The 17,609-nt window shown below is 48.0% G+C and overlaps 1 protein-coding gene across 2 annotated transcripts in view; it reads left to right on the top strand.

Annotated features, from left to right (window-relative positions):
- Window positions 1-17,609, top strand: part of csnk1da (casein kinase 1, delta a) — a 61,701-nt gene that overhangs the window by 27,809 nt on the left and 16,283 nt on the right. For both annotated transcript variants that reach the window (XM_090197727.1, XM_090197728.1), the window contains 3 exons: window positions 9,970-10,118; window positions 13,987-14,215; window positions 15,574-15,744. In XM_090197727.1, the coding sequence (XP_090053853.1) occupies window positions 9,970-10,118; window positions 13,987-14,215; window positions 15,574-15,744 (549 nt within the window). The remainder of the gene's footprint in view (window positions 1-9,969; window positions 10,119-13,986; window positions 14,216-15,573; window positions 15,745-17,609) is intronic.

The following is a 17,609-nucleotide window of genomic DNA, read 5'->3' as shown; positions in this document are numbered from 1 at the left end:
ACCCTGGGCAACATGGGCCTGGGAGGCTCACAGAGATATTAGTATCCACAGTATTCTGTTCTTAACCCTGGGCAACATGGGCCTGGGAGGCTCACAGAGATATTAGTATCCACAGTATTCTGTTCTTAACCCTGGGCAACATGGGCCTGGGAGGCTCACAGAGATATTAGTATCCACAGTATTCTGTTCTTAACCCTGGGCAACATGGGCCTGGGAGGCTCACAGAGATATTAGTATCCACAGTATTCTGTTCTTAACCCTGGGCAACATGGGCCTGGGAGGCTCACAGAGATATTAGTATCCACAGTATTCTGTTCTTAACCCTGGGCAACATGGGCCTGGGAGGCTCACAGAGATATTAGTATCCACAGTATTCTGTTCTTAACCCTGGGCAACATGGGCCTGAGAGGCTCACAGAGATATTAGTATCCACAGTATTCTGTTCTTAACCCTGGGCAACATGGGCCTGGGAGGCTCACAGAGATATTAGTATCCACAGTATTCTGTTCTTAACCCTGGGCAACATGGGCCTGGGAGGCTCACAGAGATATTAGTATCCACAGTATTCTGTTCTTAACCCTGGGCAACATGGGCCTGGGAGGCTCACAGAGATATTAGTATCCACAGTATTCTGTTCTTAACCCTGGGCAACATGGGCCTGGGAGGCTCACAGAGATATTAGTATCCACAGTATTCTGTTCTTAACCCTGGGCAACATGGGCCTGGGAGGCTCACAGAGATATTAGTATCCACAGTATTCTGTTCTTAACCCTGGGCAACATGGGCCTGGGAGGCTCACAGAGATATTAGTATCCACAGTATTCTGTTCTTAACCCTGGGCAACATGGGCCTGAGAGGCTCACAGAGATATTAGTATCCACAGTATTCTGTTCTTAACCCTGGGCAACATGGGCCTGGGAGGCTCACAGAGATATTAGTATCCACAGTATTCTGTTCTTAACCCTGGGCAACATGGGCCTGGGAGGCTCACAGAGATATTAGTATCCACAGTATTCTGTTCTTAACCCTGGGCAACATGGGCCTGGGAGGCTCACAGAGATATTAGTATCCACAGTATTCTGTTCTTAACCCTGGGCAACATGGGCCTGGGAGGCTCACAGAGATATTAGTATCCACAGTATTCTGTTCTTAACCCTGGGCAACATGGGCCTGGGAGGCTCACAGAGATATTAGTATCCACAGTATTCTGTTCTTAACCCTGGGCAACATGGGCCTGGGAGGCTCACAGAGATATTAGTATCCACAGTACTCAGTTCTTAACCCTGGGCAACATGGGCCCGGGAGGCTCACAGAGATATTAGTATCCACAGTATTCTGTTCTTAACCCTGGGCAACATGGGCCTGGGAGGCTCACAGAGATATTAATATCCACAGTATTCTGTTCTTAACCCTGGGCAACATGGGCCCGGGAAGGTCACAGAGATATTAGTATCCACAGTATTCTGTTCTTAACCCTGGGCAACATGGGCCTGAGAGGCTCACAGAGATATTAGTATCCACAGTATTCTGTTCTTAACCCTGGGCAACATGGGCCTGGGAGGATCACAGAGATATTAGTATCCACAGTATTCTGTTCTTAACCCTGGGCAACATGGGCCTGGGAGGCTCACAGAGATATTAGTATCCACAGTATTCTGTTCTTAACCCTGGGCAACATGGGCCTGAGTACTCCACCAATTATCCATTTTTCGACTCAATATTTATTTTATTCCACAATTATTAATATATATTTTTTATTTTATTTACGTAAAAGCACTGTAATTTAAAGCTAGATTCCTTAGTTGCTACGTCCATCTTTGATATGGCAAACCCTGATGTACCCACTTGATTCTTGAAGAATATAACTTAGAAGTGCTTCATGAGTTCAACTTACTTACTTCAATTTACTCCAATGTTTGGAAACAAAGTAAACTAACACTGTGTAGCCTCAAAACATGGTTAAAACTATAATGTTGATATCATGGATGGTCAGTCCTTACATCCATAGCTCTGTCTAATTTAATGGCTATATTTCTCCAGGCCCATCCCTCAGCTTTTTACCAAAACCGAGACTTAGAATTACAGGAAATTAGCTTGAAAACGGACAATTTTTCTCTCCGATGCAAAGAGTTGGACCTTTAAAAAAAAAAAATGTTCCTTCTCAGCGTGTGAAACTTGGTTCGTCCAGCCCTGCGCTGCCAAAGTCCTAGTTAAACTCCTCGTATGCTATTTCTGTCTCACTGGAGTTATGAGGGGGTCCCTGGCCCCAACAAGTTGGAGAACCCCTTATCTAGCGTTTTCAACTGTAGCCTATATACAGGCTGCTGCTGCTAAAAACAGCCTCCTGGTGTGGTGTACTGCTCGTTGGAGATGGTCTATGTGCTGCTGTTAGCCTGGCTAACACACACTCTGCCTGGCTAGCCCATATACGTCTCCTCCAGCTTCCAGAACACACTCTGCCTGGCTAGCCCATATACGTCTCCTCCAGCTTTCAGAACACACTCTGCCTGGCTAGCCCATATACGTCTCCTCCAGCTTTCAGAACACACTCTGCCTGGCTAGCCCATATACGTCTCCTCCAGCTTTCAGAACACACTCTGCCTGGCTAGCCCATATACGTCTCCTCCAGCTTTCAGAACACACTCTGCCTGGCTAGCAGCCCATATACGTCTCCTCCAGCTTTCAGAACACACTCTGCCTGGCTAGCCCATATACGTCTCCTCCAGCTTTCAGAACACACTCTGCCTGGCTAGCAGCCCATATACGTCTCCTCCAGCTTTCAGAACACACTCTGCCTGGCTAGCCCATACACGTCTCCTCCAGCTTCCAGAACACACTCTGCCTGGCTAGCCCATATACGTCTCCTCCAGCTTTCAGAACACACTCTGCCTGGCTAGCCCATATACGTCTCCTCCAGCTTTCAGAACACACTCTGCCTGGCTAGCCCATATACGTCTCCTCCAGCTTTCAGAACACACTCTGCCTGGCTAGCCCATATACGTCTCCTCCAGCTTTCAGAACACACTCTGCCTGGCTAGCAGCCCATATACGTCTCCTCCAGCTTTCAGAACACACTCTGCCTGGCTAGCCCATATACGTCTCCTCCAGCTTTCAGAACACACTCTGCCTGGCTAGCAGCCCATATACGTCTCCTCCAGCTTTCAGAACACACTCTGCCTGGCTAGCCCATATACGTCTCCTCCAGCGTTCAGAACACACTCTGCCTGGCTAGCCCATATACATCTCCTCCAGCTTCCAGAACACACTCTGCCTGGCTAGCCCATATACGTCTCCTCCAGCTTTCAGAACACACTCTGCCTGGCTAGCCCATATACGTCTCCTCCAGCTTTCAGAACACACTCTGCCTGGCTAGCAGCCCATATACGTCTCCTCCAGCTTTCAGAACACACTCTGCCTGGCTAGCCCATATACATCTCCTCCAGCTTTCAGAACACACTCTGCCTGGCTAGCCCATATACGTCTCCTCCAGCTTTCAGAACACACTCTGCCTGGCTAGCCCATATACGTCTCCTCCAGCTTTCAGAACACACTCTGCCTGGCTAGCCCATATACATCTCCTCCAGCTTTCAGAACACACTCTGCCTGGCTAGCCCATCTACGTCTTCTCCAGCTTTCAGAACACACTCTGCCTGGCTAGCAGCCCATATACGTCTCCTCCAGCTTTCAGAACACACTCTGCCTGGCTAGCCCATATACGTCTCCTCCAGCTTTCAGAACACACTCTGCCTGGCTAGCCCATATACGTCTCCTCCAGCTTTCAGAACACACTCTGCCTGGCTAGCCCATATACATCTCCTCCAGCTTCCAGAACACACTCTGCCTGGCTAGCCCATATACGTCTCCTCCAGCTTTCAGAACACACTCTGCCTGGCTAGCCCATATACGTCTCCTCCAGCTTTCAGGACACACTCTGCCTGGCTAGCCCATATACGTCTCCTCCAGCTTTCAGAACACACTCTGCCTGGCTAGCCCATATACGTCTCCTCCAGCTTTCAGAACACACTCTGCATGGCTAGCCCATATACGTCTCCTCCAGCTTCCAGAACACACTCTGCATGGCTAGCCCATATACGTCTCCTCCAGCTTTCAGAACACACTCTGCCTGGCTAGCCCATATACGTCTCCTCCAGCTTTCAGGACACACTCTGCCTGGCTAGCCCATATACGTCTCCTCCAGCTTTCAGAACACACTCTGCATGGCTAGCCCATATACATCTCCTCCAGCTTTCAGGACACACTCTGCCTGGCTAGCCCATATACGTCTCCTCCAGCTTTCAGAACACACTCTGCATGGCTAGCCCATATACGTCTCCTCCAGCTTTCAGAACACACTCTGCCTGGCTAGCAGCCCATATACGTCTCCTCCATCTTCCAGAACACACTCTGCCTGGCTAGCCCATATACATCTCCTCCAGCTTTCAGAACACACTCTGCATGGCTAGCCCATATACGTCTCCTCCAGCGTTCAGAACACATTCTGCCTGGCTAGCCCATATACGTCTCCTCCAGCTTTCAGGACACACTCTGCCTGGCTAGCCCATATACGTCTCCTCCAGCTTTCAGGACACACTCTGCCTGGCTAGCCCATATACGTCTCCTCCAGCTTCCAGAACACACTCTGCCTGGCTAGCCCATATACGTCTCCTCCAGCTTTCAGGACACACTCTGCCTGGCTAGCCCATATACGTCTCCTCCAGCTTCCAGGACACACTCTGCCTGGCTAGCCCATTTACGTCTCCTCCAGCTTTCAGAACACACTCTGCATGGCTAGCCCATATACGTCTCCTCCAGCTTCCAGAACACACTCTGCCTGGCTAGCCCATATACGTCTCCTCCAGCTTTCAGAACACACTCTGCATGGCTAGCCCATATACGTCTCCTCCAGCGTTCAGAACACACTCTGCCTGGCTAGCCCATATACGTCTCCTCCAGCTTTCAGGACACACTCTGCCTGGCTAGCCCATATACGTCTCCTCCAGCTTTCAGAACACACTCTGCCTGGCTAGCCCATATACGTCTCCTCCAGCTTTCAGGACACACTCTGCCTGGCTAGCCCATATACGTCTCCTCCAGCTTTCAGAACACACTCTGCCTGGCTAGCCCATATACGTCTCCTCCAGCTTTCAGAACACACTCTGCCTGGCTAGCCCATATACGTCTCCTCCAGCTTTCAGGACACACTCTGCCTGGCTAGCCCATATACGTCTCCTCCAGCTTTCAGGACACACTCTGCCTGGCTAGCAGCCCATATACGTCTCCTCCAGCTTTCAGAACACACTCTGCCTGGCTAGCCCATATACGTCTCCTCCAGCTTTCAGGACACACTCTGCCTGGCTAGCCCATATACGTCTCCTCCAGCTTTCAGAACACACTCTGCATGGCTAGCCCATATACATCTCCTCCAGCTTTCAGGACACACTCTGCCTGGCTAGCCCATATACGTCTCCTCCAGCTTTCAGAACACACTCTGCATGGCTAGCCCATATACGTCTCCTCCAGCTTTCAGAACACACTCTGCCTGGCTAGCAGCCCATATACGTCTCCTCCAGCTTCCAGAACACACTCTGCCTGGCTAGCCCATATACATCTCCTCCAGCTTTCAGAACACACTCTGCATGGCTAGCCCATATACGTCTCCTCCAGCGTTCAGAACACATTCTGCCTGGCTAGCCCATATACGTCTCCTCCAGCTTTCAGGACACACTCTGCCTGGCTAGCCCATATACGTCTCCTCCAGCTTTCAGGACACACTCTGCCTGGCTAGCCCATATACGTCTCCTCCAGCTTCCAGAACACACTCTGCCTGGCTAGCCCATATACGTCTCCTCCAGCTTTCAGGACACACTCTGCCTGGCTAGCCCATATACGTCTCCTCCAGCTTCCAGGACACACTCTGCCTGGCTAGCCCATTTACGTCTCCTCCAGCTTTCAGAACACACTCTGCATGGCTAGCCCATATACGTCTCCTCCAGCTTCCAGAACACACTCTGCCTGGCTAGCCCATATACGTCTCCTCCAGCTTTCAGAACACACTCTGCATGGCTAGCCCATATACGTCTCCTCCAGCGTTCAGAACACACTCTGCCTGGCTAGCCCATATACGTCTCCTCCAGCTTTCAGGACACACTCTGCCTGGCTAGCCCATATACGTCTCCTCCAGCTTTCAGAACACACTCTGCCTGGCTAGCCCATATACGTCTCCTCCAGCTTTCAGGACACACTCTGCCTGGCTAGCCCATATACGTCTCCTCCAGCTTTCAGAACACACTCTGCCTGGCTAGCCCATATACGTCTCCTCCAGCTTTCAGAACACACTCTGCCTGGCTAGCCCATATACGTCTCCTCCAGCTTTCAGGACACACTCTGCCTGGCTAGCCCATATACGTCTCCTCCAGCTTTCAGGACACACTCTGCCTGGCTAGCAGCCCATATACGTCTCCTCCAGCTTTCAGAACACACTCTGCCTGGCTAGCCCATATACGTCTCCTCCAGCTTTCAGAACACACTCTGCCTGGCTAGCCCATATACGTCTCCTCCAGCTTTCAGAACACACTCTGCCTGGCTAGCCCATATACGTCTCCTCCAGCTCCACTCTGGAAGACATGTATTCACTATGACAGATGCTAAAAGCACGTCTCCCCACACTTTGGCTTTAAGACTAAGAGACAAACGCACCAGACTGTGTGTGTGTGTGTTGCGACACAGGGAGATTGCTGGAGCATGGAGAATATACTTGGCATCTCGTGTGTCTGTGTGTGTGCTTCGCCTATGTCTGTCTCTGTGAACTAGTGTCTGTCTGTAGCTGAGCTGGGTAAAGTGTAAAATGCTGATCACCAGTCCCTCTGATGACAGTCAGGTAGATAGACACTAGGTTAATATGAGCTGACCTCCCTCTGATGACAGTCAGGTAGATAGACACTAGGTTAATATGAGCTGACCTCCCTCTGATGACAGTCAGGTAGATAGACACTAGGATAATATGAGCTGACCTCCCTCTGATGACAGTCAGTTAATATGAGCTGACCTCCCTCTCTGATGACAGTCAGGTAGAAAGACACTAGGTTAATATGAGCTGACCTCTCTCTGATGACAGTCAGTTAATATGAGCTGACCTCCCTCTCTGATGACAGTCAGGTAGATAGACACTAGGTTAATATGAGCTGACCTCTCTCTGATGACAGTCAGGTAGATAGACACTAGGTTAATATGAGCTGACCTCCCTCTGATGACAGTCGGGTAGATAGACACTAGGTTAATATGAGCTGACCTCCCTCTGATGACAGTCAGGTAGATAGACACTAGGTTAATATGAGCTGACCTCCCTCTGATGACAGTCAGTTAATATGAGCTGACCTCCCTCTCTGATGACAGTCAGGTAGATGGACACTAGGTTATTATGAGCTGACCTCCCTCTCTGATGACAGTCAGGTAGATAGACACTAGGTTAATATGAGCTGACCTCCCTCTCTGATGACAGTCAGGTAGATAGACACTAGGTTAATATGAGCTGACCTCCCTCTCTGATGACAGTCAGGTAGATAGACACTAGGTTAATATGAGCTGACCTCCCTCTCTGATGACAGTCAGGTAGATAGACACTAGGTTAATATGAGCTGACCTCCCTCTCTGATGACAGTCAGGTAGATGGACACTAGGTTAATATGAGCTGATCTCTCTCTGATGACAGTCAGGTAGATAGACACTAGGTTAATATGAGCTGACCTCCCTCTGATGACAGTCAGGTAGATAGACACTAGGTTAATATGAGCTGACCTCTCTCTGATGACAGTCAGGTAGATAGACACTAGGTTAATATGAGCTGACCTCTCTCTGATGACAGTCAGGTAGATAGACACTAGGTTAATATGAGCTGACCTCCCTCTCTGATGACAGTCAGGTAGATAGACACTAGGTTAATATGAGCTGACCTCCCTCTGATGACAGTCAGGTAGATAGACACTAGGTTAATATGAGCTGACCTCTCTCTGATGACAGTCAAGTAGATAGACACTAGGTTAATATGAGCTGACCTCTCTCTGATGACAGTCAGGTAGATAGACACTAGGTTAATATGAGCTGACCTCCCTCTCTGATGACAGTCAGGTAGATAGACACTAGGTTAATATGAGCTGATCTCTCTCTGATGACAGTCAGGTAGATAGACACTAGGTTAATATGAGCTGACCTCCCTCTGATGACAGTCAGGTAGATAGACACTAGGTTAATATGAGCTGACCTCTCTCTGATGACAGTCAGGTAGATAGACACTAGGTTAATATGAGCTGACCTCCCTCTCTGATGACAGTCAGTTAATATGAGCTGACCTCCCTCTGATGACAGTCAGGTAGATAGACACTAGGTTAATATGAGCTGACCTCTCTCTGATGACAGTCAGGTAGATAGACACTAGGTTAATATGAGCTGACCTCCTTCTGATGACAGTCAGGTAGATAGACACTAGGTTAATATGAGCTGACCTCCCTCTGATGACAGTCAGGTAGATAGACACTAGGTTAATATGAGCTGACCTCCCTCTGATGACAGTCAGGTAGATAGACACTAGGTTAATATGAGCTGACCTCTCTCTGATGACAGTCAGGTAGATAGACACTAGGTTAATATGAGCTGACCTCCCTCTCTGATGACAGTCAGTTAATATGAGCTGACCTCCCTCTGATGACAGTCAGGTAGATAGACACTAGGTTAATATGAGCTGACCTCCCTCTGATGACAGTCAGGTAGATAGACACTAGGTTAATATGAGCTGACCTCCCTCTGATGACAGTCAGGTAGATGGACACTAGGTTAATATGAGCTGACCTCCCTCTGATGACAGTCAGGTAGATAGACACTATGTTAATATGAGCTGACCTCTCTCTGATGACAGTCAGGTAGATAGACACTAGGTTAATATGAGCTGACCTCTCTCTCTGATGACAGTCAGGTAGATGTACACTAGGTTAATATGAGCTGACCTCCCTCTGATGACAGTCAGGTAGATAGACACTAGGTTAATATGAGCTGACCTCCCTCTGATGACAGTCAGGTAGATAGACACTAGGTTAATATGAGCTGACCTCTCTCTCTGATGACAGTCAGGTAGATAGACACTAGGTTAATATGAGCTGACCTCCCTCTGATGACAGTCAGGTAGATGTACACTAGGTTAATATGAGCTGACCTCCCTCTGATGATAGACACTAGGTTAATATGAGCTGACCTCCCTCTGATGATAGACACTAGGTTAATATGAGCTGACCTCCCTCTGATGATAGACACTAGGTTAATATGAGCTGACCTCCCTCTGATGATAGACACTAGGTTAATATGAGCTGACCTCTTGTGATTTTGTTTTTATTGCATCTAATCTCAGCCTGAACTGAATCAAATGTCCTCCCCTCCTCCTCCTCCTCCCTCTGTCATCCTCCTCTCCTCAGATCTGTGTAGAGGTCACCTTGAGCTTCTGTATGTGTGTTACATTCTTCACCAGCTATAGTATGTTGTCAACCATCTCCACGCTGCGATAGGCTGTAGCGATGTTCTACTGCCATCGTGGTATCATCCTGGCCCCAATACCAGGGCTATGATAGGATATAATTTGGGGCTAGTTCCTGGTTTCAGCTCCTAACTCCTCCCTCTCGGTGCTAAATGCTACTCAACGTCATTTGCTGTAATGTCAAACTTTCTAGAGACATTATAATACATGAATAATAATATTTTTTTCTCTCCTAAATATGAATTTAACTCTTTCCCCCTACAGTGGGTATCAATGGGTGTATGATTAAACACATGGTTACTTTAACATGACTAACGTCTCTCTCTCTCCCTCTCTGTCTCTCTCTCTCTCTCTGTTTATCTCTGTCTGTCTGTCTCTGTTTGTCTCTCTCTCTCTCTCTCTCTCTCTCTCTCTCTACCTCTCTCTCTCTCTCTCTACCTCTCTCTCTACAGTGGGTATCCCAACGATAAAGTGGTGTGGGGCGGAAGGCGACTACAACGTGATGGTGATGGAGCTGTTAGGACCCAGTCTGGAGGACCTGTTCAACTTCTGCTCCCGCAAGTTCTCCCTCAAGACTGTCCTGCTGCTGGCTGACCAGATGGTGAGAGACTGGCGTGTGTGTGTGTACCGAGGCAGGGCGCGTGCCAACCTGGGGGTATGGGACCACCTTCAGGAGGCCACTATAACGGGGGCTACCCCCATCCTGAATGACACTGGCCAACACCCCCATTCTGAATGACACTGGCCAACACCCCCATCCTGAATGACACTGGCCAACACCCCCATCCTGAATGACACTGGCCAACACCCCCATCCTGAATGACACTGGCCAACAACCCCATCCTGAATGACACCGGCCAACACCCCCATCCTGAATGACACTGGCCAACACCCCCATCCTGAATGACACTGGCCAACACCCCCATCCTGAATGACACTGGCCAACACCCCCATCCTGAATGACACTGGCCAACACTCCCATCCTGAATGACACTGGCCAACACTCCCATCCTGAATGACACTGGCCATCTCTTAACTCTGCCTCCATTGTGAATGTTAGGAAGCCTTGTCCCACTGTGACCATGCAGCCCCTCAGGCTGATGTAGAAACACCTCCTTGTTGGCTTCACGATTCTATTTGCATTGTGTGTCAGGTGTGTGTCAGGTGTGTGTCGGGTGTGTGTCGGGTGTGTGTCAGGTTTGCATTGCCGAATGTGGGTCTTCCTCCTTCTCCTTGTTAGTTTCCCCCCGTCCTGTTTTTGATTGATTAAGATCCCCTACTAGCCGACACCAGTGGAGACAGCAGGTCTTACAGGGGTCAGGGGTCAGACCCATGACCAAAAACACATTACAGACAAAACACTTTACAAATTTACACCCATTTTAAACAACATTCACATTGTAGTGTGTTTCAGTTCCACATGCCAGTACATAGACACAACACACAGATCCCACTGTTGAACCAGTCAGATGGGCCTGGATCAGAAAGCCATTCATTCTATTGACTGTCCGTTGGTCCATCTACGTTGACAGTACAGTGGTGTCACAGTTAGCCAGCTAAAACTGTTGACCGTCACTTAGCAGTTAGGGACGATTCACCCACACCCATCGATTTCAAATGTTTAAGCGTCGATCGGAGAAGCGGTTTTAAAAAAACGTTTCCGAACCGATGGTTCAGTCACATTTTATGACTCATGTTGTTACGTTCTTTCTACCTTCTGGGAAAAATCCCTCTCGTCTTTTGTGCCAACGGCTGCGTCCTGTTCTTCAGTGTGTAACTGCGTGGAACCGTGTTGACCGTCATCGGGGCGACAGGGTAGCCTAGTGGTTAGAGCGTTGGACTAGTAACCTGAAGGTTGCAAGTTCAACCCCCGAGCTGACAAGGTACAAATCTGTCGTTCTGCCCCGGAACAGGCAGTTAACCCACTGTTCCTAGGCCAGTTAACCGACTGTTCCTAGGCCAGTTAACCCACTGCTCCTAGGCCGTCATTGAAAATAAGAATTTGTTCTAAACTGACTTGTCTAGTAAAATAAAGGTAAAATGAAAATTAAAAATTGATCTGCTAGTCATTTAGCATGCCAAACAACTCCAGGTGATATCTGTAGCTGAGTCCAACTACACCCTGCAATGTCTTATGGTGTATGTAGGATGCTTCCAATAAGGGAACCCGGGCATCTACCACCACACTATCAATTAGAGGGGGAGATCTATATAGCACAACTTTGAATTTCATCCCCCGTCTCATAATGGAATGGTTTAGACCGTTTGGAAGTTCTGACTCTCAGAGCTTCTCTTCTTCTCCTGCTTCAACCAGGCAGTGAGGTCGCTGTCCTGTCTCCTTGTTTCAAGCAAAACTACCAAAACAGATGTAATGTAAATATATAGGACCGTTGTCATTTCTACCCGTCCAGGGGTTTCTAATGCTGAGATGAGTATGGAGAAACCCCTGGCCTGGATCTAGATACGTATGGAGAAACCCCTGCCCTGGATCTAGATACGTATGGAGAAACCCCTGGCCTGGATCTAGATACGTATGGAGAAACCCCTGGCCTGGATCTAGATACGTATGGAGAAACCCCTGGCCTGGATCTAGATACGTATGGAGAAACCCCTGGCCTGGATCTAGATACGTATGGAGAAACCCCTGGCCTGGATCTAGATACGTATGGAGAAACCCCTGGCCTGGATCTAGATACGTATGGAGAAACCCCTGCCCTGGATCTAGATACGTATGGAGAAACCCCTGGCCTGGATCTAGATACGTATGGAGAAACCCCTGGCCTGGATCTAGATACGTATGGAGAAACCCCTGGCCTGGATCTAGATACGTATGGAGAAACCCCTGCCCTGGATCTAGATACGTATGGAGAAACCCCTGGCCTGGATCTAGATACGTATGGAGAAACCCCTGGCCTGGATCTAGATACGAATGGAATCATCTTGAAAAGGAAAGATCACGTCCCGATTAGCAATCGCTTCTTCTTCATTTTTTGCAACAGTAGTGCTGCAGTGTTTAGACTACCAGGTGTCCTGCAGGTGTTTATACTACCAGGCGTTTATACTACCAGGTGTCCTCCAGGTGTTTAGACTACCAGGTGTTTATACGACCAGGTGTTTATACTACCAGGTGTCCTCCAGGTGTTTAGACTACCAGGTGTTTAGACTACCAGGCGTTTATACTACCAGGTGTCCTCCAGGTGTTTAGACTACCAGGTGTTTATACTACCAGGTGTTTATACTACCAGGTGTCCTCCAGGTGTTTAGACTACCAGGTGTTTATACTACCAGGTGTCCTCCAGGTGTTTATACTACCAGGTGTTTATACTACCAGGTGTTTAGACTACCAGGTGTTTAGACTACCAGGTGTTTATACTACCAGGTGTTTATACTACCAGGTGTTTAGACTACCAGGTGTTTATACTACCAGGTGTCCTCCAGGTGTTTAGACTACCAGGTGTTTAGACTACCAGGTGTTTAGACTACCAGGTGTTTATACTACCAGGTGTTTATACTACCAGGTGTCCTCCAGGTGTTTAAATTTTTTACCATTGACACCCATCATGTATATCCACGTTCTATGTGCATTATTGATTATGCTAACGCCACCGGTCCAGATCAGACTAGCTGTTATTGATCAAGCTCTCTCCTCTCCAGATCAGACTAGCTGTTATTCATCAAGCTCTCTCCTCTCCAGGTCAGACTAGCTGTTATTGATCAAGCTCTCTCCTCTCCAGATCAGACTAGCTGTTATTGATCAACCTCTCTCCTCTCCAGATCAGACTAGCTGTTATTGATCAACCTCTCTCCTCTCCAGATCAGACTAGCTGTTATTGATCAACCTCTCTCCTCTCCAGATCAGACTAGCTGTTATTGATCAAGCTCTCTCCTCTCCAGATCAGACTAGCTGTTATTGATCAACCTCTCTCCTCTCCAGATCAGACTAGCTGTTATTGATCAACCTCTCTCCTCTCCAGATCAGACTAGCTGTTATTGATCAAGCTCTCTCCTCTCCAGATCAGACTAGCTGTTATTGATCAACCTCTCTCCTCTCCAGATCAGACTAGCTGTTATTGATCAAGCTCTCTCCTCTCCAGATCAGACTAGCTGTTATTGATCAACCTCTCTGATGTCCTCTCCAGATCAGACTAGCTGTTATTGATCAAGCTCTCTGCTGTCCTCTCCAGATCAGACTAGCTGTTATTGATCAAGCTCTCTGCTGTCCTCTCCAGATCAGACTAGCTGTTATTGATCAACCTCTCTCCAGATCAGGCTAGCTGTTATTGATCAAGCTCTCTGCTGTCCTCTCCAGATCAGACTAGCTGTTATTGATCAACCTCTCTCCTGTCCAGATCAGACTAGCTGTTATTGATCAACCTCTCTCCTCTCCAGATTAGACTAGCTGTTATTGATCAACCTCTCTCCTCTCCAGATCAGACTAGCTGTTATTGATCAACCTCTCTCTTCTCCAGATCAGCCGTATAGAGTACATCCACTCTAAGAACTTCATCCACAGAGACGTGAAGCCAGACAACTTCCTGATGGGCCTGGGCAAGAAGGGCAACCTGGTGTACATCATCGACTTTGGCCTGGCCAAGAAGTACCGCGACGCCCGCACACACCAGCACATCCCCTACCGCGAGAACAAGAACCTGACCGGCACCGCGCGCTACGCATCCATCAACACACACCTGGGAATTGGTAGGATATATACACTATATGTACAAAAGTATGTGGACACCCCTTCAAATTAGTGGATTTGGCTATTTCAGCCACACCCTTTGCTGACAGTTGTATAAAATCGAGCACACAGCCATGCAATCTCCATAGACAAACATTGGCAGTAGAATAGCTCAGTGACTTTCAAAGTGGCACCGTCATAGGATGCCACCTTGCCAACAAGTCAGTTCGTCAAATATCTGACCTGCTACAGCTGCCCCGGTCAACTGTAAGTGCTGTTATTGTGAAGTGGAAACGTCTAGGAGCCACAATGGCTCAACCGTGAAGGTAGGCCACACAAGCTCACAGAACAGAACACTTCCGAGTTCCAAACTACCTCTGGAAGCAACGTCAGCACAAGAACTGTTCGTCGGGAGCTTCGTGAAATTAGTTTCCATGGCCGAGCAGCCGCACACAAACCTAAGATCACCATGCGCAGTGCCATGCGTCAGCTGAAGATGTTGTACTCTGGAGCATTCTCTGGCGTGATGAATCACGCTGCACCATCTGGCAATCCGACGGATTAATCTAGGTTTTTCGGATGCCAGGAGAACGCTATCTGCCCCAATGCATAGTGCCAACTGTAAAGTTTGGTGGAGGAGGAATAATGGTCTTGGGCTGTTTTTCATGGTTCGGGCTCGGCCCCTTAGTTACAGTGTAGGGAAATCTTAACTCTACAGCATACAGTTACATTCTAGATGATTCTGTGCTTCCAGCTTTGTGGGAACAGTTTGGGGAAGGCCCTTTCCTGTTTCAGCATGACAATGCACTCCTACACAAAGCCAGGTCCATACAGAAATGGTTTGTAGATTGGTGTGGAAGAACTTGACTGGCCTGCACAGAGCCCTGACCTCAACCCCATCGAACACCTCTGGGATTAATTGGAACGCCGACTGTGAGCCAGGCCCAATCGCCTAACATATCAGTGCCCGACCTCACTAATGCACTTGTGGCTGAATGGAAGCAATTCCCTGCAGCAATGTTCCAACATCTAGTGGGAAGCCTTCCCAGAAGAGTGGAGGCTGTTATAGCAGGAAAGGGGGGGACCAACTCCATATGAATAGCCATGATTTTGGAATGAGATGTAAACAAACACATACACTACTTACACACACCAGTTAACAGGTACACAACAGAAACACCCTGACCCTCTCGCTCTCTTCTCTCTCTCTCCCTCTCTTTTCTCTCTCTCTCTTCTCTCTCGCTCCCTCTTCTCTCTTTCTCTCTTTCTCTCTTTCTCTCTTTCTCTCTTTCTCTCTTCTCTCTCCCTCTCTTCTCGCTCTCTCGCTCTCGCTCCTCTTCTCTCTCTCTCTTCTCTCTCTCTTTTCTCTCCTCTACAGAGCAGTCTCGTCGTGATGACCTGGAGTCTCTTGGCTATGTCCTGATGTACTTCAACCTGGGCAGTCTGCCCTGGCAGGGCCTGAAGGCTGCCACCAAGAGACAGAAGTACGAACGCATCAGTGAGAAGAAGATGTCTACCCCCATCGAGGTCCTGTGTAAAGGATATCCATGTGAGTAGTTGAAAGACCTGTCTGTGGCTGGAAGTTGATGGGGTTTTCTGAAGTCAAAAACAGGTTGTTTTTTACATAGTAGATCCTTGTACATATAGAATTTCCACTCCCGGTCTTTGAAAGTGGATAGCTCTTCTGTGGTCCAAAGTGTGATGGTTAGGAGTTTATCCTGAGCATGTGACCTAACCAGGAAGAAAGCTGATCAGATTCAGATCTGTTTGTAGTGTATGTCTTGTTGTCTTGGAGACTAGAGGATTCACATTCAGGCATTTTATTCCACATATATATATATATATTATACAACTGGATGTATAAAAAGAGCTGTATCTTGACCCATCCTCTCCTCCCAGCAGAGTTTACCATGTCCAGTTGTATAATAATTACAGAGCTGTATCTTGACCCATCCTCTCCTTTCTCCTCCCAGCGGAGTTTACCACGTCCAGTTGTATAATAATTACAGAGCTGTATCTTGACCCATCCTCTCCTCCCAGCGGAGTTTACCACGTCCAGTTGTATAATAATTACAGAGCTGTATCTTGACCCATCCTCTCCTTTCTCCTCCCAGCGGAGTTTACCACGTCCAGTTGTATAATAATTACAGAGCTGTATCTTGACCCATCCTCTCCTTTCTCCTCCCAGCGGAGTTTACCACGTCCAGTTGTATAATAATTACAGAGCTGTATCTTGACCCATCCTCTCCTCCCAGCGGAGTTTACCACGTCCAGTTGTATAATAATTACAGAGCTGTATCTTGACCCATCCTCTCCTCCCAGCGGAGTTTACCACGTCCAGTTGTATAATAATTACAGAGCTGTATCTTGACCCATCCTCTCCTTTCTCCTCTCAGCGGAGTTTACCACGTCCAGTTGTATAATAATTACAGAGCTGTATCTTGACCCATCCTCTCCTTTCTCCTCTCAGCGGAGTTTACCACGTCCAGTTGTATAATAATTACAGAGCTGTATCTTGACCCATCCTCTCCTCCCAGCGGAGTTTACCACGTCCAGTTGTATAATAATTACAGAGCTGTATCTTGACCCATCCTCTCCTTTCTCCTCTCAGCGGAGTTTACCACGTCCAGTTGTATAATAATTACAGAGCTGTATCTTGACCCATCCTCTCCTTTCTCCTCTCAGCGGAGTTTACCACGTCCAGTTGTATAATAATTACAGAGCTGTATCTTGACCCATCCTCTCCTTTCTCCTCTCAGCGGAGTTTACCACGTCCAGTTGTATAATAATTACAGAGCTGTATCTTGACCCATCCTCTCCTTTCTCCTCTCAGCGGAGTTTACCACGTCCAGTTGTATAATAATTACAGAGCTGTATCTTGACCCATCCTCTCCTTTCTCCTCTCAGCGGAGTTTACCACGTCCAGTTGTATAATAATTACAGAGCTGTATCTTGACCCATCCTCTCCTTCCTCCTCCCAGCGGAGTTTACCATGTCCAGTTGTATAATAATTACAGAGCTGTATCTTGACCCATCCTCTCCTTTCTCCTCTCAGCGGAGTTTACCACGTCCAGTTGTATAATAATTACAGAGCTGTATCTTGACCCATCCTCTCCTTTCTCCTCTCAGCGGAGTTTACCATGTCCAGTTGTATAATAATTACAGAGCTGTATCTTGACCCATCCTCTCCTTTCTCCTCTCAGCGGAGTTTACCACGTCCAGTTGTATAATAATTACAGAGCTGTATCTTGACCCATCCTCTCCTTTCTCCTCTCAGCGGAGTTTACCACGTCCAGTTGTATAATAATTACAGAGCTGTATCTTGACCCATCCTCTCCTTTCTCCTCTCAGCGGAGTTTACCACGTCCAGTTGTATAATAATTACAGAGCTGTATCTTGACCCATCCTCTCCTT

This window comes from Oncorhynchus mykiss, chromosome 13 (assembly GCF_057628025.1).
Source record: "Oncorhynchus mykiss isolate SJ-2025 chromosome 13, ASM5762802v1, whole genome shotgun sequence".
NCBI lineage: Eukaryota > Metazoa > Chordata > Actinopteri > Salmoniformes > Salmonidae > Oncorhynchus > Oncorhynchus mykiss.
Note: the sequence above shows the minus strand (reverse complement) of the source record. Positions and strands in the feature narration are given on the sequence as shown.